The following is a 25,136-nucleotide window of genomic DNA, read 5'->3' as shown; positions in this document are numbered from 1 at the left end:
CCAGTTAATAATTATGTACCAAACGTTATTCAAAAAAGTTTTGGTGTGCTCGTGCTCGCCAAAACGGAATTAACATCACCTTAGACATGATTGTGTAAGCCCTGCCCTGCAACAAAAAAATCTGAAATTTATGAACCAATTATCATTACAAAAATTTTGCTAGCTCGCTACGCTCGCTCGCCAAAATAGAAATAACACCGCTTTTAATAATCACGTCCCTGACATGGAACAATGAACCCAAGTTTATATACCATATTTTCCCTATAAAAGAGAAGTGATTTTTTTTTGCTCGCTCGCTACGCTCGCTCGCCAAAATAGATATAACACCGCTTTTAATAATCACGTCCCTGACATGGAACAATGAACCCAAGTTTTATGTACCATATTTTCCCTATAAAAGAGAAGTGATTTTTTTTCGCTCGCTCGCTACGCTCGCTAGCTCGTGGAATTATGTGCCCACCACTAACCTGCTACAATATCATTAAAAAGAGAAATGTAGGGGGTTGCCTGCCCGCCAAAATTGGATTGACATTGCCTTAAACACGATTGTGCCCGCCCCCTACCTGCAACAATGAAACAAATTTTATATAGCAATTCATTGAGAGAAAAATGTATTTTGGCTCGCTAGCTAAAATGGGTATGAAATCACCCTAAACACAATATTGTTCCCGCGCCCTGCATGGGACAATTGAACCAAGTTTAAGTGGCAATTATTAAAAAAAAAGTGATATTTTTCTTGCTCGCTACGCTCGTTTGCAAAAAAATGAAATTAACGTCGCTAACAAGTGAATGTTCCCACCCCCAACTTGCAACAATACCAGTTTATATACCAAACGTTACTTAAAGATTATTTTTTGCTCGCTCGCTCGCTCGCCAGAAGTGAAAATTAGCATCGCCTTTTTTGTTTGTTTCGGTCGCTTGCCCCCCCCCCCTGACGGAGTACCCCAGGTACGCCACTGATGTGTACGCTACTATGCTAATCTACTAGTAGCCTCTTGTCGATGGCCCTCGTCTTGTTGGAGTCCGTAAATTCTGGCGAGCGAAGCGAGCCAGAGAAACCGAGCGCGAGCGAGGGCCTCTTGACAAGTGATCTGAATTTCTTATGTTTTACATTGTTTGGCGAATATTCCGACCCAACAGAGTTCGGTGAAAGTCATCCAATCAGAGAGAGCTACTATGACGTAATATGTACCGCTCTGTGCGAATTTCTTCCGTGAGAGCGAGACTGGCCGCCTAGTTGTAGTCTGCAAGCACAAACCCTGGTCAGTCGTAAAAGAGAGTCTGCACTATAAGACTACTATAAGCCTTGTACTATAGCTGCTCCTTACCTATATTAACATAACTAGTAGGTACCAGTAGGTAGCTGGGCTAGGCTTCTCTCAAGGCACAATGATTTTTGAATAAAGTGTCAAATTAGGGTCTGTGTTTGCAGACTAGCCTAGTTTGGCAATTCCAATAAACACACACACTCATACAATCGCTGCTGTCTAGTCACGCATAATTCAGTAGGAAATCGGGTCTCATGAATATATAATTCAGATCACTTGTCAAGAGGCCCTCGCTCGCGCTCGGTTTTTCTGGCTCGCTTCGCTCGCCAGAATTTACAGACTCCAACAACGCGAGGGCCATCGACAAGAGGCTAATCTACTAGGGGACCTACGTCCTTAAGTCATAACTGACAGTAATGAGGAATAATGCCTCATAAAAGGGCACTAATAAAGCATATCGACATGGTTTTGATCCTGGGGGCTCACAGTAACAAGGCCCTGACATTGAAAAAATCCTCTATGTGGGCATGCCTTGATCCATAATGAATTGCCCTACAGAGGAATTTTTAATTTTGGGGACCGGGGGAAAATGCAATAAACTATTGATAATTTCTTGCATTTTTTTTTTTTTTTGTATTTGTGGGGGCGGCGACGTACCCTAGCCCCCGCTGCGTACAGACATGATTCAGTGGCTAAACAATGGCCTCGTAACTGTGAGGCCCCAGAATAAAAACCGCGTCGATCAGCTATATTAGTGCCCTTTTGTGAGGCATTACTCCTCATTACTGTCAGTTATGACTTAAGGACGTAGGTCCACTAGTTGATTAGCATAGTAGCACACACATGATTTAGCAGTCATGAAAAACAAACACTCACAAATTATTATTCAATACAATTTGAGAATGTATACTATTATCCAGATCTGTTAGGAAGAAATCATTGTCAAAATCATCCCATAAATTGGAGTAAAACAAAATTATTCCACCATTATGACCAACAGTTTATATATACAGTGCGTCCCAGAAAAAATTTAACCGAGGATTATCGATGTTTTATCATAACCTAATCACAATTATAATTAATAAATGACACATATTTGTAAAGCTTAGATCCTCTTTTTTCATGTGATGCAACTCATACGAGAACGGCATTGAAGAGAGCCATAGCTTAAGTTCTTCGACTTGCACTCATCAGAGTAAAACGCAAGAATGAAACAGAAAGCCGAAATCGAACAATATAAACGGAAACTAAAAGGAAACAAGGCGCGAATATAACGAGCCCTGATTGGCTGTCAAAGGTAACGGTAACTTAGACTTATGCCAGCCGTTTTCTGTTTCTGTTTCATTCTTGCGTTTTACTCTGATGAGTGCAAGTCGAAAAGCTTAAGTTATGGCTCTTTTCAATGCTATTCTCTGATTTTGTAGTACTAATCATCTTTTCATCAACTCATATGATGCATTTTTCACGCATGAGTGATACAAAACAATTTGACAAAAGGAAACCAAAAAGTCATTTGGCGGGCGGTGTCTGAATTTCAAAGAGAAAATCACATTTCTAGAAAATTCATTTCCTGCCCTGTTATATGAAACCTCAATCAGGAAAAATGAGCCAGAAATAACAAAGTCTTTTTTTAAAGGTAATGCTTGCATTCCCATAATTTGATTAAACGAATTCGTTTTCACTGGCTGCCTGCCGAAGCAACAAAAAGAGTTGACAAAAGACTTAACTCCGTTTCGTTGACGATCAGCCACGCATCAAGTCTTTCGTCTTATATGTGCATGTCTGATCGTCAACGGAACGGAGTTAAGTCTTTTGTAAACTCTGTTTTTTGCTACGGCAGGCAGCCAGTGGAAATGAATTCGATTAATCAAATTATGGAAATGGAAGCATAACTTTAAACGAACAGGACTTAGTTATTCCTGGCCCATTTTTCCTGATTGAGGTCTCATATGAAAGGGCAGAAATTGAACTTTCTATAAGTGTGATTTTCTCTTTGAAATTCAGATACCGCCCGCTAAATGAATCTTTGGTTTCCTCTCTACAAATTGTTTTTAATCACTCATGCGTGAAATATACATCATATGAGTTGCATCAAATGAGAAAGGAGAATCTAAGCTTGACAAATATGTGTCATTTATTTAAGTTATGTCAATTAAGTTATGATGAAATATCAATAATTCTCGGTTTCGTTTATTGTGGGACGTACTGTATATGAGCTTCTAAAGGACTTTAGATATTATTACCCCGGTTAAGTGCCAGCAATCGTTTCAGGTAGCCTGCCAACTTATTTCACATGCCTGCGTCGAGCGTAGCATATATAAATTAATAATTTTACAAAGGATGTTCGTTCGATTCTGTCTGTAACATGAAATTAAATGTCAGTAACTAATCATCTTAAAGTTACGATTGATTAAGGAGAAAAAATATTTTTTGGGGAGATACAATTGACTTATTTGTTATTACAGAGCCCAGAACACGACTTTGTCTTTCAATTCCTTACCAATTGCTCCTGTTTCTGTTACCAAATCATGTGTGACCTGGTAGGCATGTTCACTGGACGGTGACTCTATCGATGGCGAAGTCAACGGCCTAGGACGTGTAAAGACATCAGTATGACTACTTCCGTCTGAAATAAAGCAACGTAAAACAAAAAAAAGTTTTATGAAATGATTAAACCAGACCCCGACTTATGCTGAAAAGAGCTCTGACTGATCCATTATCTATCGCAAGTCGACCCTCGAATTACATTGTATTAGTTTGGTTTATTGATATCATTGAGATAATATCATGGAACATGTAGCAAAGAAATGAAATTTTACAGAATAAAAATTATACGGTATAAAAATAGATTGATAATAGGCCTACCTTAAAGGATATTTAAAACAAAGGCCAATTTCAATAATAAAGGCCGTAGTAGCAGTTCGAGAGCCCAATCTCTCCCCCTCCAGAACCGATCCTGAAGCCACAATGGTCATAGTCTTACCCTCTGTGTCTGCAGGCTCAGGTGATGTTGAACCTATCGTTTCAAGATGGTGCTCGCTTCTCGTCAGCTCTTCAGAGAGGTGAGATGCTGAAAATGCAATATTCAATCAAGATCAAATCAGAATCAAATCAGAATCAAATTTTTTCGAATTTTTAAAAATTGTCTCTTTACAAAATAAGGACATTATTGAAAGCAAAAAGCTTGCCAACATCCCATTGAAAACGTATTATTTTTTTACACACGTTTTTAGAAAACGTATTAGTTTTTACACACGTTTTTCACTCATAGCCATTTCGGTTTCATGAAACGATGCCCTGCATATCAAAAAGTTTGTGTATGAAACATACAAAGCAAAAACAACAAAAAAGAAAATACATTTTGTAAATCTTACATTTGGATGTTCCCCGTCCAACATCAGTTGGTTCAGCTTTGCCTTTGGACGATGCAGATCCTGTCAGAGTTGATTGGGCAATTGGATTGGCATCCGGCACATCTAAATTGTGAATTCATGGTATAAACGTGATGAGAAGCGTTTATCCTAAAATGATAATTTTTCCAAATTGGAGCCACTTTTCATTGTGCTTTTGCTACACTAAATGAAATGTTTAGCGTTGCACATACAAATAATGTACATTTAATATATATACAATTATAAACATAATGTATTCGTATGTATAATGTATAGGCCTAAAGGGTGGCCCAAAACGAACGGACTAGCATACTGTCAATGATGGGGGTCAAATTCACTGGTACCAGCAGTAGTAGAAATTATATACCTCATACATAGATTGTCATTCACTGATTGGTCAAGACTATATCACATGTCAAGGAGCATTTCGATCTATCAAGTATCATTACGTCAGAGGGGTTGATAGCTACTATCAAACCCTGGGATAGGACCCCTAACCCCTCCCGCGACTTAGTTGCGCACACAAATTTGTTTGAGTTGCTAGGCTACCGCAATCGCGCGGTTACGCGCAGCGCGTAGGAATTCAATACTCTTGCCTTGGACTTGATGTTGTATTTTTCTTATTTGGGTTAGTAAATTCCTCTTGATCTCGTTTCCTGTTTTTAGAGCTAGATCTAGACCTACAGCTAGACCTAATCATGAATCAATGAAAAGGATGAGGTATATAAAACAAATATGGACTGCTCTGTAATCGGATGATGGTGGGAACTACCACTCCCTCGGTGGTGTTCACACCGGCCCTTCTATCACCCCCTCGGCTTCGCCTCGGGGGTGATAGAAGGGCCGGTGTAAACACCACCTTGGGAGTGATAGTTCCCACCATCATCCTCATGAGCAGTGAATATTTGTATACTGTTCACATGACAAAATGATACCAGGATCGAAAAAACCGGTTTAAAAAGTTTGTTTTTGTTTTCGGGAGCATTTTGTCCAGTATCAATAAAAATGCGTTTTAAAAATTCGTATAATTTCCCATATCTTTCTTACACGAGCCATGCCGAACGCCTGAAGAGAGAGAAATAATGTTTTGGAATGTTATGTTTGTGTTAAATCTGACGATATGTTACAGCTTGTCCGAAGCTCAGACAAATAACCATTCTTGAAACTGCACTAGAATATGATTTTCTTCACCAGCACTGATATTATACTCCTAAAGGAATTCACGCCCTTGATATTACCGTTGTATATTACTGGAAAGACGATACTCTTCGTGAGTTTTTGCTTCAAGATAAGAGTGACGCGAACTCTGGATACTATTTGTTCACGTGGTTGAAGATTGAACGACATCCGATGGGTCCTCATGTCAAACAAAGCACACTCTTTAAGTTCCTAAGAAAATCAAGGATAACCATTAATTAACACCATACGAAGTTATAGGAATTGTGCCACGGTTCATTCTAATCTAAAATTGATACAATGAATTAAGGCCCATGTTTGAAATTAGTTTCTAAACGAATATTCCCGGGGGGGGGGGATACTCAGAATTGGTTTGGACGAGGTGTGCCGCTCCAGACTCGAAACCCATACCCATTATTAGGGGTCATTTTGGGTCATTTTTCTCGGAAAAAGACCCCCTTTTACAAATTTGTGGGTGTTCTTCGGGTGTTTTTCAGCTGTTTGCAAACACCTGGAAATTTTGCAAATTTTGTATTTTTTGTAAAAAGTGGGACCAATGTTTAGGGATTTTTTTGTGAAAAGTTACCCATTAGAGCGGCACACCCCCGTATGTCTTAATAAATAGACAGTGGAGGCCTTCTAGAAGCAATACAGCTAACTCCCATGTAGCGCCATCTCGGGTCAGCTGTAGCAGTATTGGCCTGTAAATGGCTGGGATGATATGGTTATCGCTTCGAGCCCTCTGTCTGCGAAGCGGAAACAAGGAATAAGCCAGTTCACGGTTGCAGTCTGAGCATGAGCAGATAAAGGTCATTGCAGAACAAATTGTGAAATACACGGAGACAAAATACTGGATACGTGCTTATGAAAGTTATGTAATCATTATTCATTTATGCACTCCATGATACACAGGTGGAAGTATTCTTTGAAAAGGGGAAACAAAGGCTATTTATGTAGCACCTCCATCGCTGTAGGAGTGATTATTTCAAAATGTACAAAGTGGGACCTCTTCATGTTTTGAAGATCTGTGGATATTCGGGGTCATTGCAGTAATGTGCTAACCGTGAACTGGTGATTACACAATGATGGCAAATTGACCATGAGATGGCGCTGTGCAATGAACAGAACCAGAGCCATCTATATTATGTGAAAAGATGGCTCTGAACAGACACTAAGGCAGAAAGTTCATCAGTTCAGTGTTGATTAAGAAAGCTCTAGCCCGTGTCAATGGTAATGTAGAAAATATTTATAATGCCTTGCATAATTAGTGGCCGACGATTGTATGTCAGGATAATTTAAACAAGAAAAAACAGTATCATTTATGTTGAGATTCTTACCTGTGTTGACACTTCGTCTCCATTTTCCAGATGTCTGACAAGTAGGGGTCCTTGTCCCCAATATACACAGTATTGCTCACCAGGAAAGGCTACCCTGTACTCTTGTATGGTATCCTGCAAAAGGTTGAACATTATGTGGATCCATATTGACAATATAATAATGACAATAATAGTAATAATAATAATAATAATGCAATCATTGCAATAATGCTGTTCTTCCAGAGGGCACTGAAGTATACTACATCAATTGCCAGGTACTCAGATAGACATGGGTTGCAAATATGGGTTATTGTCTTGTCAATGAACGTTAGCGCCGGGCTGGCATTTGAACTCTCAACCCTTGGATTCAGAGTCAAGTTAATAAATAAAAAATACCACGACACCTCCACACAAAATGGGTGATGAATCTTTTATGATTCTCGAACTGATCATTTACTTCAAGATGTGAAAATCTAGTTGGAATTATTAGATCTGGGATTTCTTAATATTGGTTGTGAATTGATTCATGCAATTGTACGTTAGTGGTTAGGGTGACGAACTTGACTTTACACGAAATTGGATGCAAAATGATGAAATCGATTGGACAAAGTCTGAAAGTGAATGACCAAATACGAAATTGACTACGATATGTGCAAAATTAGGAAGTTCTGAGACGAAATTGAATGAAGAAAAAAAGAAGATTAATACCCATAACTGGCGCCAAAAATATACCGAACTGTTAAATCATGATAAATCTACCTCTTTCAGGCCGCAGAAGTCGTCTTTGATTACGAGCAAGATGTAGTTTATGGCGTCTCTGGATGTTGACAGGGGAACATACGGCGTACAGATGAGCCGTCTACCAACGAATGGCATAACGGACTTTGTCATAATTGCTTTGTGAAGGCGAGAAGATGTCCAGTAATCAGTCGCAAATCTCCCCAGGTCCGCCACTTTCCTAACAAGGTATTTTACAATATCAACATGACCCTTAAGTAATGCTATGTGAAGAGCTGTAACCCCATCTTTATCACCAGCTTCAGTGCCTGCTCCTTTGTTCACGATATACTCGACGACTTCAAGATGGCCTTCCTGAGAAGCACAAGACAAGGGTGTCATGTCAGCTTTGTCACATTTGTCAAGCTGTGCCCCTTTGCTAACAAGGTATTTGACAATATCAACATGACCCTTGACTGATGCTATGTGAAGACCCGTAAGCCCATCTTTATCGCCAATTTCAATGCCTGCTCCTTTGTCAACGATATACTGGACGACTTCAAGATGGCCTTCTTGAGAAGCAAAAGACAAGGATGTCCTGTGGTTTTTGTCACATTTGTCAAGCTGTGCCCCTTTGCTAACAAGGTATTTGACAATATCCAGATGACCCTTGAGTGATGCTATGTGGAGTGCTGTTAACCCATCTCGATTACAGTTATCAATATTTGCTCCTACGTTCAGTAAGACCTCGATAATACCAAGATGGCCTCTTTTTGTTGCAAGACACAAGGGTGTCATCCCGCTCCTGAGTGCTTTGTCAACCTCTACCCCTTCGTTAACGAGAACTTTGACAATTTCAAGGTGTCCCCCAAATGAGGCCAGACTAAGTGCGGTCCAACCATCGTCAGTGCTCCTATCCAGCTCTGCTCCTTGACTGGTTATATATTTCACTCCATCAATATTACCAGTTTGTGCAGCAGTAAGTAGAGCTGTACACCCACCTTTACCAGAAGTGTTAATGTTGGCTCCTTCTGTCAAAAGGTACTCTGCAATGTCAAGATGACCACCGTCTAATGCAAGGTGTAGAGGTGTCCAGTAATCATTAGCTAGTCTCCCCAGGTCTGCCCCTTTACTGACGAGATATTTGACAATATCAACATGACCATTAAATGATGCTATGTGCAGAGCTGTAAACCCATCTTTTTCACCAACATCAATATCTGCTCCTTCGTTTACTAACAGCTCTACCACATGAAGATGGCCGTTCTGTGAGCATAAGTGAACCGATGTCTGTAGGTTAGCATCGACCACATTCAATTTTGCTCCAAGATTGGTTAGGCATTTAACCGTTTGCAAATGTCCGTTTTCCGAAGCAATGTGGAGGGCCGTCTTGCCAGACGCATCCGAGCAGTTTACATCGACTCCTCCCGAATCCTCTGACTTGTCTTCTGAGACGATTAATGATTGTATCTTCTGGACGTCTCCTATTGCTGCTGCTGAAAACAGCGCCATATTAAACGTAATTCACACCCACTACGTTTTTCTCGTATATACTACCGTGCTCTCCAAACAGCATGTCGCATATTGTCATTTGACATTGAACTACTGTTTAAATTAGCCCTTACCCCTTTAGTAGCGTTATTTATTTGCACTATTCTGAGGAGCAATCAAGCGTGATTATATGAAAGCATTCTGTAAATTGGACTTTGCATTCATATCCATATTCGGCTTCAGAAGTCCGACTACATTACTGTACAGTGTATTGCAACAATACAGAACTATTGCCTTGCCATTTTTCTCTATTTACGGGGCCTGAAATATACCTGGTTTCAGATTTGCGTTAAAGAAAAAAAAACATGGCGGATCAATATTGTATTACGCCTCATTCATAACCAGTGCTTGGATGACGTGCCCCCTGCCAATCCATCACACACACAAACGAAAACCAACGTACACACACATGCACACAACGATATGAAATATGAGAGAAAACAGGAAAAAGAGAGAAAGACGAAAGGGACAGAGAATGATAAAGAATTCCACCTATAAGATCACTTTTCTTTAACACTCTACATGACTGTGTAATGATGTAATAGGTTGATACAGAGTACCACTTCATTTATCTAGAATGGGCAGAATATAAACCAAATTTGTCAGTATTATCTCCATCAATAATAAGCATTATAAGATGCTAACAGAGTGCTTATTATTCGCCTCTCTCAGTGTACATATGCACTTCATACTCGAACCCTTTGTTTAAAATGTATAACTTTCATTATTCTCATATTGAATTCATACATAGAATTTCGTAAGTAAAGAAGATGAACTAAAATCCTCGCTTTTGAGAATCAGTTCTGAAATAAAATAGACAAATTTTGATTCATGGGTGGTTCAACTGACAGAAGATGCCAGACCAACAACAGACCAGACACACTATAACATTGCCCCGAATCGCTAAGAAGTCGGTTTTCGAGGTATGATTAATACCCTGGTCACACTGGCAAACCGACTTTGTACCGACTCCAACAAGTTCAAACATCCTTTTTTGGCCTCTGTGGATAATGTAATTGGTTGTCTGGTCTGGTCTGGGTGTGGATGTCTTTGTATAAATTTGTCGTAGTACGTATTACAAGAATAAGGTTTACTTCTATTTTTCTTCGAGGATCTTTTTCGGTAGACTTCAACTGCTTAAATATCACCTTTATTTTCTAATCCATGAAGAAGACAATATTATGGTTTGTTATTGTGGTGTCACTTTCCTCCAAAGTGTTCAAAATAAATCATTGTTATAGTAATGGATTTTGAAAAACTATCTCTTTCTTGAAATTTTCTTTTTTATAAATGTAAAATGAATCGGGGGCGGAAAGAACAAAAGATCTCAGATATTTACTTAGTGTAAGGATTACTTAATGCAGATATTGTGTTGCTAGAAACATACAGTACTTCTGATAAGATATATGTAGTTTAATGTGGGATGAGAGTTGGTATTTCAGTCATGATAGTACTTTACAAAGTAAAGGTGTTCTTGGGTTGATTAATTCACATTTAGATTTTAAGGTTCTTTCTTTAATTTCAGATTAAATCAGGAGATACATGCTAATAAAAGTTATTTAACAGGGTTTAGAAATTATGATACATACAAATATATATCTACCAGTACGAGGAAAGGTGTTACAAAGGCTAGAGTTTTTGCATGAATTTGAAGGGGATTTGTATAATACGGGTAGGGGAAATGAGATAAGTATAATAGGAGGATATTTTTTCGTGATGAGTAGTCTGGTAGCGGTCTTATTTGTTTGATTGAGATATAAGGTGAGAAAGGATTGGTCACACATAAACATCAACAATTAAATCGGTCTGTGTAAAATAAAGTGTAGACCAGTTCGTAATTAGGACATGGTTCAAATCGCCTCAAACATCCACAGATATTCTAACTTCTGTACAAAATAACCTAAGTCTGCCCATACCAAATTGTATACAAACTGGAGTACTGGCTCCGAGAAAGTCGTTGCTGAAGGTTCTTTTGTGTGTTGAAATACCCTTAACATACCTCTTATTCAGTATTCTGAAAGTCTGAAGTTTTCAGAATATCACCCAAACGTGTATTGCTTTATGGTATGAAATATATATTGCCCCTAGAATGTTCAAAATCCTGTGGCGCTGAATTTCTAAAATCATTGCCAAGAATCGGGTAATTCTCTAAAACAACCAGCAGCTACCTACATGCAATTTAATTCTAAGAGCGTATACTGATTAGCGTTCACTTTGTTGTCAAATACACACACGCATGATACATGTAATAATCTCAGCAATTTATTCTCTTTCTGCCAAAATTATTTGTGTATGAAACTCGTGACTGATGAAGCATTGAGAGCTCTACAGAGAGAGTCAGAAAAAAATGTCCAAATTTGTAAAAGTGGTATTGTTTAAAGTATAAATATTTAATCGTTGATTTCATGATATATCTTGATAGAGTTATCCTCCCAGTACATTTAGGTACCATTTACATTTGAATCTCTGCATGTAAGACTGAACATCAGACATTCTTTACAAGACTGCCAGATCTGACTTGCGCCAAGTAGCTGGGTGAGGAATAAAATAGTGTTTTGAACAAAGACTGCCAGAGGGTTAGGGAAAAGTTGATTGGCCGCTGTCCTCTTGGTGCGTATTGGCGGATGTTGTGCTTCATGATGATGAAGATGATGAAGAAGATTAAAATGATGACAATGATGATGGTGATGACATGATGGTGGTAGTGAATTTGTACTTAAGGGAAATATTGTCAGGGTATATGCCACTTAAACATTCAGCGATCTTGATAAAAAATCATTGCTTAATCAGAAAAGGGGAAATTATGAAACAATTGTCAAGGTGTGTGCTGTGTATGCGTGTGTGCGTGTGTGTGCATGCATGTGTGTGTGCGTGTCCGTCTGGTGTGTGCGTGTGTGTGTGTGTGTCTGTCTAACTGTCTTTATTCAATGCACTGTTTTATTTCCTCACCCGGTCATTTGGCGCAAGTGAGATCTGGCAGTCTTGTAAAGATTGTCTGATGTTCAGTCATGCATGCAGAGATTCAAATGAAAATGGTACCTAAATGTACTAGGAGGATAACTCTATCAAGACATATCATGAAACCCATGATTAAATATTCATACTTCAAACATTAGAACTTTTAAAAAGTGGGACATTTTTTCTGACTCACTCTGTATAGGACCGCGTTCCATTCAATGCCCTTTTTGAATGAATGGTATTCTAAGTCACTGGGTGTGCAAATATGTAATTTCTTTTCAAACTGAGATTCTCACAATTTATTCAATTTAATTCGATTCAATTTATTTCAAACACAAATATAAACACATTTCATATAAAATACATAATAAAATATGCTATCCATAATACATTGTATGTAGGAGTGCCCCATGGAAGAAGGCACTAACGAGAAAAACAGAAAATAATGATATTTTTGTACACAACAAACAAGAATTGTCCACGAATTCATCACAATCCATTGACCCAATTGCCAATTTGAGATTCGCATATAGATTTAGAGATATCATTTTTCAAACATTTATAACTGCTTTATTATTTGACCGATTTATTCAAACGTTTGCAATCATGAGTTTCTTATTTTTCTGCTTTCACACAAACTTAATGAACTTTATAACAAAGGAGCGCCTATCATACCTATCTATAAAGAATATCATCATGATATACATAAAATTTCAATTAATCCAAAGCAATTAAAAATATATATGTACATAAAGTATAAATAAACAGTTTGATAAGTATGAAGAAGGATAAACGTCGAATAAAGATAACATAAAAGACGAACCCCATTGTAATAAACGTTTGAATGAGAAGGATCCCAGTACGCAAAACGTAATAATGTTCAGTTTTTTATGAGGGATCCCCTTTAATTTGGCAGATTTCTTCCTTCCTTTAATAGTTGTCTTCTTTATAAAGCTTTTGTCTCTCTCATATATATATATTGTTTTTTAATGACATTAAAAAAAAAGGATACTCGCATATGAAAGGCAATAAAATCGCTGGTATTGTCTTGCTCCTGGCCACAGGAGCTAATTGTTTTAATTATCTGAAACAAAATATTCAATTTAACACCTATGGTTCCTTCTAGATACTTTCAAATGTTGAATTCATTTCATTTTATGTGATTTGAGTTGATGTTAATTCACTTCAATAAACATGTACATCACTTTTCTGGTTACAATCCTGTCAATGTTTATTATTTTTATTATATTTTTGTATTGATTTATTTATTTACAAACAGCAAATAAGTACTATTCATTTCATACAACAATATTTATATGTACAAGAAGAGAAAATATTGGTTGGTAAAATGGGCGGATAATAGCATATGTGCTAGTTGACCCTAACGCCTTACAGCTAAACAATGAATTTTAAACACGTAACCTTCAGAAAACAAAACAAAAACAAAAACGTAGAAATTCATTTACTATTGCAATCAATACTATAAAAATATATAACTTTAACAATGTCTTACAAGATACAAACTGATGATACGAAATATAATTTTTGTACACATACAGACTATTTGCATGGATTTTTTATTCATGATTTGTGTAACAAATGTGTTGTAAACCGAATCTGACATTATAGGTAATCAAGTAACTAACCACAAGAGACAATGAAAATCGACCATGTGTCGTTCTAAATTTTGGCAGACGTAATTGTCCACCTTCTGCGTGCCTTGTGGAGTAGCTATACTCTAGAATATCACAGTAATCTATAAAAAATATGAGGCAAACTGTTATTAAACAGATCAAACATGAAAGTAGTGGAGCTGTATAAGTTCTTTACTCTCTAAATAAAAAAAGCATGAACTGCCTTTTTCAATATGCTTCTTAATATTGCTTCCCCTCACCTGTGTGGTTTTATCCACGTTTTATATGATAATGGATAATGTCAAAGTACGCCTAGGAATGAAATGTTGCAATCCTGATTCACTGATTTACATAACGAATATGACTATTCCATGGTAGATTTCTATCATAAGTGGCAACATCAACCTCTTTAATTTCCTCTCCAGCTTTGTCCAGTTTACCATTTAATACCTCTTTCTACTTATCAACGTGGAATACGTTTTCATTGAATTGAGTATTTTTTTAGCAATGCAACAATTTTTCTGTGTGTTTTTCATTACTTCATCCTCATTAATTTTGCCCTGGTGAGCTGGAAAAGAATGAATTATATTAGAATATTCGGCAAACAGCCGCAATTTGAAGTAATCAGCTACTGATGGCAGATCAATTATATACATACAAACAGAGTTGGCCCTAGTACCGATCCTTGTGGAACACCACATCTTACCTTATATCTTATGGATAACATTTAACCACATTGAACAATCTAGATCTGTTACTAAGATAGTCCTTAAACCATAAAAAAGATTAAACTCGATTGCCGTGATTAGAGAGTTTTGCTAGCAGTATATTTAGATTAATGGTGTCAAAATTGCTTTCATAAAATCGATGAATATGCCTAGAGTGAATCTCACTTCTTCGTTCCTGTAAAAGCAAGCAATATAATAATCTTGATGCAGCGAAGCATATTACAAGTGGGTAAAAGTTTACACACTAATTGGTATAATGTACTTAAAATTGAATAAGGTTTACGCCATATTGGGTAGTAATAATTTACCCAACAAACATTTCTTTAACTAATGTTTGGTCAATTTTATAGGCCCGAATTGTTCTCATATTTTAACCCTACGCTGGATTTAGACTTTTGTCAAAAAAGTGGTTTTAGAAAGAAAATTGGGCAGAGATCTAAGTTTTTTTTCAAACATTATTTTAGACCCTGGATAGGACTTAAATGAATTCGGAGAATACGGACCTTATAGTATAATTTTAATATGTTTTGAGCTAATCTAATGATTTGGTTTGTTAAAAACAAATGACAGGTAGTTGGTAGATTACAAAAACCATATAGTGCTATCTTCATAGAATAAAGAGACATAGACCCTGAATTAAAGGGTGATATCGAACAGATCGAGTCTGTTCCCTAATCACTGATGTCAGTGTCATCATCTTCCATTTGATCCTTCCGAGGATCAGCTGACTTTGTTCTCTCAAGCGCATGGTTCTCGCAGAGCTCTTGGCAATCCCCACGATTCATGCGTTCGAACGCCTTAGCCAAGCACCCAAGGTTCTGAATCTTTTTTTGACTCTCAGCAAGAACGAGTAGTTCTTCAGTCGGATTCTTGCACTGCTCCAGTGATTGTATGTAGTCTCCAAGTCCCAGCTCATTGGCAAGACCCCTCCAGTCATCAAAAACTGGGCTTTCTCTGTTCAACCGGCAACGCAGCTCATGCTGTAGCATAGGAGGTACTATGGAAGCAATTGGAACAGGGGGAGAGGCAACAGTATTTCCTTGAGGATTATTCCCTTGGGGATTGTTGATAACCATAATATTATAGACGTCCCCAGAACGCGGGCGCATTTGGTCGGCTGAAAGTCCTGGAACCAATTTATGGACAACGTTTGCCGCACACGCTGGTGGGGCTACTGTCTCTGTTACAAAATCATGTGTGACTCGGTAGGCATGTTCCCGTGACAGTGACTCTGCTGGTGAAATCAAAGGGCTAGGTCTTATAAGGACTTCAGTAGGACTACTTCCGTCTGAAATAAAGCAACGTAAACAAACAAAAGTTTTAGAAAATGATGAAACCACATTAAACCATGCTGGTGGGGCTAAGACTCCTATTGCCCCCTCTGCTGCAGACTCTACCGAATAGACGGGCTCAGTCGATGATGTCGGAGCGTAAATCAAAACGAACAAAAAGATGATATGACGTATTAATCAATTACATCGTTCAAATTTCCGTAGAGCATGTAAAGGAAATAAGCGTATATCACAATAATGCGCTTCTCAAGGGCTTTAGATATTATTACCCCGGTTACATTCTAGCAACCGTTTAAGGTAGCCTGCCCACTTATTACACATGGATCGAGTGTAGCCTAATTATAAACAATAATGTTTTGCCAAAGGATTTCGTTCGTCAATATCTGTAACATAACATCAAATGTCACCTTAAAGTTACGATTGATTGAGGAGATAAGCTTAATTTTTTGGAGGTACAATTGACATTTGTGTTGTTACAGAGCCTTAAACACGACTTTATCTTTCAGATCCTTACCAACTGTCTCTGTCTCTGTTACAAAGTCATGTGTGACTTGGTAGGCTTGTTCACATGGCGGTGACTCTATCGATGATGGAGTTAATGGCCTAGGCCTTGTACGGACTTCAGTAGGACTACTTTCATCTGAAATACTTTCATCTGAGAAAAGAAACGTAAAAAAAGCTTTTAGAACATGATTAAAACCAGACTTCGCCCTGTGTTGTTAAGAACTCTGACTGATCCGTTATATATCGCAAGTCGACCCTCGGATTATATTGTATTAGTTTGGGTGTTTAAAATGATTGAGATAAAATCATTGGACATGTAGCAAAAAAAAAGAAATAGTTCAATTTACAGAGTAAAATTATACGGTATAAAAATACAGTGATTGAACATTAAATAATATCTAAAACAAAGACTAAATTCAAGAATATTGACCGCGGTGGCGGTTCTAATGCCTCTCTCTTCCCCAAATAAGAAGCACATGTACAACATGAATGATAGAAGACCCCACCCCCTGCTATCCCCCCTCCCCATCCTGCCCCCCCCCCAAAAAAAAAAAAAAAAAAAAAAAAAACTACAAATAAACATACACATGTATTCCTCTAGAACCGCTCCTTGGGCCATAGTCTTACCCTTTGTGTCTGCAGGCTCAGGTGATGGCGAACCCATCGTTTCAAGATGATGCTCGCTTCTTGTCTGCTCTTCGGGGAGCTGAGATGCTGAAAATACAATAATCAATCAAATCAGAATAGCACAAATACAAACAAGTTTTTCATCTTGCACTCATTAGAGTAAATCGCAAGATTAAAAGCTTCTGTGTGCCTCCTTACAATGTAATTTTGTCGATGTTGTTCAAATTGTCTCAAAATATGGACATTGTTTCATGTACTTTAAATTATTTTAAACTTTAATTAACTTTAATTTCCTTACACCCGTGTACCGGTTTATTAGGTGTATTCTGATCTAATGTATGTATTGTGTACCGATGCATGTATTTTGTCCTAATGTATTGTTGTTCCTTGTGGATTTGTATCAATGAACTTGAAATTACACTTAAAGTTTAACTTTAACTTGTAACAAGCACATCCCATTGAAAGGGGAACAATAGTATTAATACTTATTTTTCTAATCTTACATTTAGATGTTCCCCGTACAACATCAGTTGGTTTAGCTTTGCCTTTGGACGATGCAGTTCCTGTCGTAGTTGATTGGGCAATTGGATTTTCATGCGGCATATCTGAATTGTGAATACATGATATCAACGTGATGAGAACCGATTAGCCTAAAATGATTATTATTCCAAATTGGAGTGACTTGCCATGGTACTTTTGCTACACCAAATGAACTGTATAGCATTGCACGTACAAAATAATGTACATAATAGAGGGTGGCCCTAAATAAACGGACTAGCATAGTTCCAATGATATTGGTCAAATTCACTAGTACCAACAGTAGTAGAATCATATCACATGAAAAAATGATACCAGGATCGACAAAACTGGTAAATATTTTTTTTTTCAGGAGCTTTTTTAAATAAAAATGCGTTTTTTGAATTCGTAAAATCTCACGTCTTTCTTCATCATCAATAGTGATCTGTCAGTTTATGACAGGTTCAGTGACCCAGTCAAAATGTTATATCAAGTGTCTCTCCAAGTTTCTCGGTCTTGAGCCATCCGTTTCAGTGTTTCATACCCTGTTTCTCCACATTCTGTGATTAACGTCTTTCTTACACAACTTATTTAAAACGCCTAAAAAGAAAGAAATAATGTTTGTGGAATGTTATGATTGTGTTAAATCTGATGTTTTTCTCTCCGAAGCTCAGGAAATAATCATTCCTGGAACTGCACAAGAATACACTTTCTCTGCTAGTGTAGGTCTTTAAGCCACCCCCTCCCCAAAGGAATTCATGCCCTTGATATTACCGTTGTACAGTACTTTGAAGGCGATACGCTTCGTGATTGTTTGCTTCAAGATGAGCGTGACGAGAACTCCGGATACTATTTGTTCACGTGACTGAAGAGCGAACGGCATCCGATTGGTCGTCATGTCAAAGAAAGCACGTACTTCAAGTTCCTAAGAAAATCAGAGATAACCATCAATTAACATCCTACGAAGTTAAAGGAATTGTGCCATGGTACATTCTAATATAACAGTGATACCATGAATTCAATTGATTGATTTGATTTATTTACCAACAGCAATACATTTCATACAATAATTTACATATACAAGAAGAGAAACTTTTGGTTGGTAAAAGGGGCCAGATAATAGCACATGTGCTAGTCGAGCCTAACCCCTATGGCCCATGTTTGAATCGTTTTTCCTAAAATAATATTATAACGAGAACCAAGTAACCTCATCAAGACCACGTAATAAGACACTGTGTTCATGAAGGTGGAATATTACTTTTTAACCCAATTTGTGGAATAATTTTGACGATGATTTATTCCTAATAGATCTAGATAACAGTATACATTCTCATGTCCTTAAGTCATAGCTGACGATAATGAGGATAAATGCCTCACAAAAGGGCACTAGTATAGCTGATCGACACGGTTTTGATCCTGGGGGCCTTACAGTTACGAGGCAATTGCTTTGCCACTGTATCATGACTGTACGCAGTCCACACAAAGGGGGCAGTCCACATACAAAAAACACCCCAAAGTGCAATAAATTATCGTGGATTCATTGCATTTCCCCGGTCCCCAACAGGAAAAATTACTGTACACGGCCATGCATTATGGTTCAAGGCATGGTAACACAGGAGTTTTCCTGTTGGGGATCGGGGGGAAATGCAACTAATTATTGATAATTTATTGCATTTTCTTTGTTTTGTTTTTATTTGTGGGGGCTGCCCCCTACCCTAGCCCCCGCTGCGTACAGTCATGATTCAGTGGCAAAGCAATAGCCTAGTAGCTGTGAGGCCCCAGGATCAAAATTGTATCGATGTACTATATTAGTGCACTTTTATGAAACATTAATCGACTCAACATTACAAAAATGCTCTGTACGGCCATGCATTATGGCTCAAGGCATTGGCGCACAGAGGATTTTTTTCTGTTGGGGACCGGGATAAAATTTAATTAATTATTGATTTTTTTTTTTTTTTTAATTTTTGGGAACTGCCCCCTAACCAAGCCACCGCTGCGTACAGTCATGGTTTAGTGACAAAGCAATGGCCTCATAACTGTGAGGCCCCAGGATCAAAACCGTGTTGTTGTGCCATATTAGTGCCCTTTTATGGGGCATTAATCCTCATTACTGTCATTTGTGACTTAAGGGCGTAGGTCCCCTAGTTCATAAGCATATTAGCGTACACATGCTTTAGCAGTCACGCAAAACAAACACAGGCAAATTATTATTCAATAAAATCTGAGAATGTATAAATGGGTAAAACAAAAATATTCCAACTTTATGAGCGACAGTGTATATATATTAGGCCCTGCCTAATAAGAAACGGACAATTTGTTTGTCAGGATAATTTACTTCGGGGGAAATAAAAGTATCAATTATATTGAGATTCTTACCTGTGTTGACACTTCGTCTTCGTTTTCCAGATGTCTGACAAGTAGGGGTCCTTGTCTCCAATATACACAGTACTGCTCACCAGGATAGGCTGCCTTGTACTCTTGTATGATATCCTGCAAAAGATTGAACATATGAATCAATATTGAACAAATAATAGTGACAATAATAATAGTGATAATAATTGGGGGGAAAGACTAATAAGAGATTATGATAAGTAAACTTTGAGATAATTAATGCTGTTCTTTCGGAGGGCATTGCAATAGCCGCCAGCAATTACCAGGGGTTCTGGGACACCTACCCCGTGGACATCCACCACCTCGATAACAGCCTCCAGTCAACTACCCCTGGGACAACTATCCCTAGGACAACTACCCCCTAGGGCAACTACCCTCTAAGACGACTACCCCCCGGACAACTACCCCAGACAACTACCCCATAGGGCAACTACCCCCTTGGTCAACTACCCCCGGACAACTACCTGCATGACAACTACCCCCTAGGACAACTACCCTCGGACATTTACTCCCCGGACAACTACCCACAGAGAACTAACCCCTACGAAAACAATCCTCTAGGACAACTACCTCCCGGACAAATATCCTATGGGGCAATTGTCCGGGGGTAGGATAAGGTATTTGAATGATGCTCTAAAGAAATTGGTTGCAAACTGACAAAATTGTTTCATGCAATAAAATGTACGTCAGCAGCCAAGGATGATGAACTTGATTTGACTTTGACGAAGTTAGATGCAAAATGATGAAATCGATCGGAAAAAGTCTGAAAATGAATGACCAAATACGAAATTGACTATAAGATGTGCAAGATTGGAAAGTTTCGTGACGAAATGAGATGGAAAAAAAGATCATTACACATAACATGGACCAGAAATAAACTGGACTGTTATTTCGTTACAGAACTACCCCTTTCATGCCGTAGCAGTCGTCTTTAATGACGAGCAAGATGGGGTTCATGCCGTCTCTGGATGTTGACAGGGGAACGTATGGCGTACAGATGAGCCGTTTACCGATGAAGTATCTCTTGATTAAGGAGATAATCCACCATTCCGAGAAATGGTCTAAGTACAGAGTAAGGTAATTCTTTGCGACTACACACCGAGCAGCTTTGTCAGAAGCAGGAATTATCCTTGAAAATTCATCAGACTCTGTCAAGAAAACAAAAAATAAAGGACCATGTTAATTTTGTTACGTCAACTGTCATACTCATACTGTCATATTTCTGCAAGTTTTGCGGGTTTACTGGGGAGCCTTGTTGGAGGGTCATTGTTTGCTCATGATCAATGACGTAAAAACATGTCAATTGCTTTTTGGTGATTGGCTATCAATTTTTTTTCATGCATTAAATCATTCTCATAATCCCCTTCGATCTTTCCACAAGAATCTTGAAAATGGCGGCTGTAAGAACTGTGCGACTTATAAGTAATTCAAACAGAAACACTGAAACATTTTTTATTTTAATCGAATTTCTATTCTAATAGAAGATAATCAACTAAAACTCAGTGAATTGAGGTCATTATGATACCAAGGATAGTATAGGAAGGATTATTTGTTTGAGAAGATCTCTGTCATAATTCTGATGTGTTTGTCGTGGCAGTCAGGGGCTCTCTGCACTAGCACAACATTTGTTTGCCCTTTCCCTTCCGCTTTTCTCTTGTTTGACCAAAGAACATTAACTGATTGAATACACTTAAATTTAATCAGTCAACGCCAATTTGTTTGAACACAATGAGAAATGTACACTAAATCATTTCATCGCGATACCTCTCATACTTTGAAAGTTCAGGTCAAAGCTTGATTACCGACTATAATCAGTGGTAGATATGGACCTTTTACTGAGACTGCACTGTGCGCAAAGTTTTTCATTGAAAGTTGCTTCAGTCTAATAAAAGAAAAATAACAATTTTGTTTCTTCATCGCGCCCGGCTGTGCTATTTTTGTGCAGCAGCTATGCAAGTTGTATGCAGCACTACGCAAGCTCTATGCAACATTCTTGACCTGTACATGTCTCGATGCGTTCAAAGTTCTATCACGATGTAATGAACATAATAAAATATGGCATGATGATGGGAACGTACCTTTGCCGGGTAACCATATTAACACATTCGTGGAGAGTGGCAAACTGAGATTTATGTCTTGCCAGAGGTGCCGCTAACCGAGAATTCTGTGATCTGCAGTCTGGTGACGTATCCACAAGACCACCACATCTCAACAATTTCGATACAAAGAAGAGGACAACTTTGGGCATAAGCTTATCTTGTGTATATCGATAAGCCTTCAATTCCAAATATACCTAAGAGCGAATTAAAGAAGATTAGACGAAGAGAGGGAAAAATAGGAACGGAAGGTAAAGGAATTATGGGATCTATAGTAAAAGAAAGATCTTACCAGTCCTTCGGGTGTATAGCACAATGTCTGCCTTGTCTGGGTTAGTGAAAATAGCGCTATGCGAGATCGTGACTTCCACCGGAGTTTTAAACTGAAGACCAGGAGGGGATAGCTTGAGCCCAACTGAGATGATAACTTCGTCTTTTTCCAGGTTTAAGTCAGGTGGAATGGTTGTCAACGCTTCTGCTGTGATATATGTGGCTTTGTCCACATCGTCTGGTGAAAGTGAAACCTTGATGCTGTACTCGTCGAGACTTATAATCTTTGTCTCTTCTGTGATACTCTTCCTCGGGGAGCTAGAGCTGTCTTGTGGACTGATAAGGTATGGATCGCACGTTCGGGAGTTTGGGGGCATATAGCTAGGGAAAGCCTTACCACCAGAAGTACTGCGAGGGTAGTTCAAGTGGTCCTCTTTAAACCAAATGGATGGCTTAACGATCCTTGCTGCTTCTCTATCCAAAAGATATTTATAGATATCCAGATGGCAGCCATTAAAAGCAAGCCCTGAAGGTGTCCATTTATCGTTAGAAAGTCTCCTCAGGTCTGCCCCTTTATTAACAAGATGGTGAACTATTCGAACGCGTCCATTGGACGATGCAATGTGGAGTGCTGTTAACCCGTCTCGATTACAGTTATCAATATTTGCTCCTACGTTCAGCAAGACCTCGACAATACCCAAATGGCCTCCTTCTGTTGCAAGACACAAGGGTGTCATCCCACTCCTGAGTGCTTTGTCAACCTCTACCCCTTTGTTAACGAGAACTTTGACAATGTCGAGGTGTCCCCCGAATGAAGCCAAACTAAGTGCGGTCCAACCAACGTCAGTGCTCCTATCCAGCTCTGCTCCTTGACTGGTTAGATATTTCACTCCATCAATATTACCAGTTTGTGAAGCAGTATGTAGAGCTGTACAACCACCTGTACCACACGTGTTAATGCTGGCTCCTTCTGTCAAAAGGTACTCTGCAATGTCAAGATGGCCACCGTCTAAAGCAAGGTGTAGAGGTGTCCAGTAATCATTAGCAAGTCTCTCCAGCTCTGCCCCTTTGCTAACAAGGTATTTGACAATATCAAAATGACCCTCGAATGATGCTATGTGAAGAGCTGTAAACCCATCTCGATTACAGTTATCAATATTTGCTCCTACGTTCAGCAAGACCTCGACAATACCCAAATGGCCTCCTTCTGTTGCAAGACACAAGGGTGTCATCCGACTCCTGAGTGCTTTGTCAACCTCTACCCCTTCGTTAACGAGAACTTTGACAATGTCGAGGTGTCCCCTAAATGAAGCCAAACTAAGTGCGGTCCAACCATCGTCAGTGCTCCTATCCAGCTCTGCTCCTCGTCTGGTTAGATATTTCACTACATCAATATTACCAGTTTGTGATGCAGTATGTAGAGCTGTACATCCACCTTTACCACACGTGTTAATGTTGGATCCTTCTGTCAAAAGATACTCTGCAATGTCAATATGGCCACCGTCTAATGCAAAGTGAAGAGGTGTCCAGTAATTACTAGCAAGTCTCCCCAGGTCTGCCCCTTTACTTACAAGATATTTGACAATATCAAGATGACCCTTGAGTGAAGCTATGTGAAGAGCTTTAACTTCCTCTGTATCACCAATTTCAATGCTTGCTCCTTTGTCCACGATATACTGGACGACTTCAAGATCGCCTTCTGTGGAAGCACAAGACAGGGGTGTCCTGCCGTTTTTGTCACATTTGTCAAGTTGTGCCCCTTTGTTAACAAGGTATTTGACAATATCAAGATGACCCTTGAATGATGCTACGTGAAGAGCTGTAAACCCATCTTTGTCACCAACATCGATATCTGCTCCTTGGTTCACTAACAGCTCCACCACATGAACATGGCCTTTCTTTGAGCATAAGTGAACCGATGTCTGTAGGTAAGCATCGACCACATTCACTTTTGCTCCAAGATTGGTAAGCCATTTAACCGTTTCCAAATGTCCGTTTTCCGAAGCAATGTGAAGGGCCGTCTTGCCGGACGCATCCGAGCAGTTTACATCAAATCCTTTCGAATCCTCTAACTTGTCTTCTGAGTCGATTAATGATTGTATCTTCAGGACGTCTCCTTTTGCTGCTGCTGAAAACAGCGCCATATTAAACGTAATTCACACCCACAACGTTTTTCTCGTATATATTACCGCGCTCTCCAAACAGCATGTCGCTTTTTTCATTTGACATTAAACTACTGTTTAAATTACCCCGTACCCTTTAGTAGCGATGATATTTGGTCTATTCTGTAGGAGCATTCAAGCGTGACAATATGAAAACATTTCATAAATTGGACTTTGCATTCATATCTCTATTGGCTTCAGAAGTCTGACTACATTACTTAACAGTGTATGACAACAATACCATACAATTGCCTGAAATATATCTGGTTTCTGATTTGCGGGAAAAAATGAAAAAGAGAGAAAGACGAAAGGGAGAGGGAAAGAGAAAAAAATATGGTCTCTATCATCGCTTTTCTTTAACACTCTATAGATTGTGAAATGCTGTAACCTGTTGATGTAGAGTATTCGCTTCATTTCTCTAGAATTGGTAGGATATAAACCAAATTTGTCAGTATCATTAATTAGGCATTATAAGATGCTAACAACGTGCTTACTATTCGTCTCTCTTCATGTAAATTATGCAATTCATACCCGA

At 38.6% G+C, this 25,136-nt stretch overlaps 2 protein-coding genes across 2 annotated transcripts; both read right to left on the bottom strand.

Moving 5' to 3' along the window:
- Nucleotides 1–3,727: 3,727 nt before the first annotated feature.
- On the bottom strand, nucleotides 3,728–9,381 carry LOC100892526 (ankyrin repeat domain-containing protein 50-like). The gene is made up of 8 exons (XM_030987395.1): nucleotides 8,871–9,381; nucleotides 8,314–8,438; nucleotides 8,128–8,244; nucleotides 7,174–7,287; nucleotides 5,899–6,049; nucleotides 4,643–4,744; nucleotides 4,252–4,338; nucleotides 3,728–3,894 (listed from the first exon to the last, which is right to left on the bottom strand). Exons 1-8 carry the CDS (start codon nucleotides 9,379–9,381, stop codon nucleotides 3,728–3,730), a joined length of 1,374 nt encoding a protein of 457 aa, XP_030843255.1.
- Nucleotides 9,382–20,967: 11,586 nt separating this feature from the next.
- LOC105438090 (ankyrin repeat domain-containing protein 50-like) lies at nucleotides 20,968–24,583 on the bottom strand. Its single transcript, XM_030987394.1, has 2 exons — nucleotides 22,462–24,583; nucleotides 20,968–21,221 (listed from the first exon to the last, which is right to left on the bottom strand). The coding sequence occupies exons 1-2, from the start codon at nucleotides 24,581–24,583 to the stop codon at nucleotides 20,968–20,970; spliced, it is 2,376 nt and encodes a 791-aa protein (XP_030843254.1).
- Between the last annotated feature and the right edge of the window lie 553 nt (nucleotides 24,584–25,136).

Source organism: Strongylocentrotus purpuratus, unplaced genomic scaffold, assembly GCF_000002235.5.
Source record: "Strongylocentrotus purpuratus isolate Spur 01 unplaced genomic scaffold, Spur_5.0 spur5_scaffold_16, whole genome shotgun sequence".
NCBI classification, from domain to species: Eukaryota; Metazoa; Echinodermata; class Echinoidea; order Camarodonta; family Strongylocentrotidae; genus Strongylocentrotus; species Strongylocentrotus purpuratus.
Note: the sequence above shows the minus strand (reverse complement) of the source record. Positions and strands in the feature narration are given on the sequence as shown.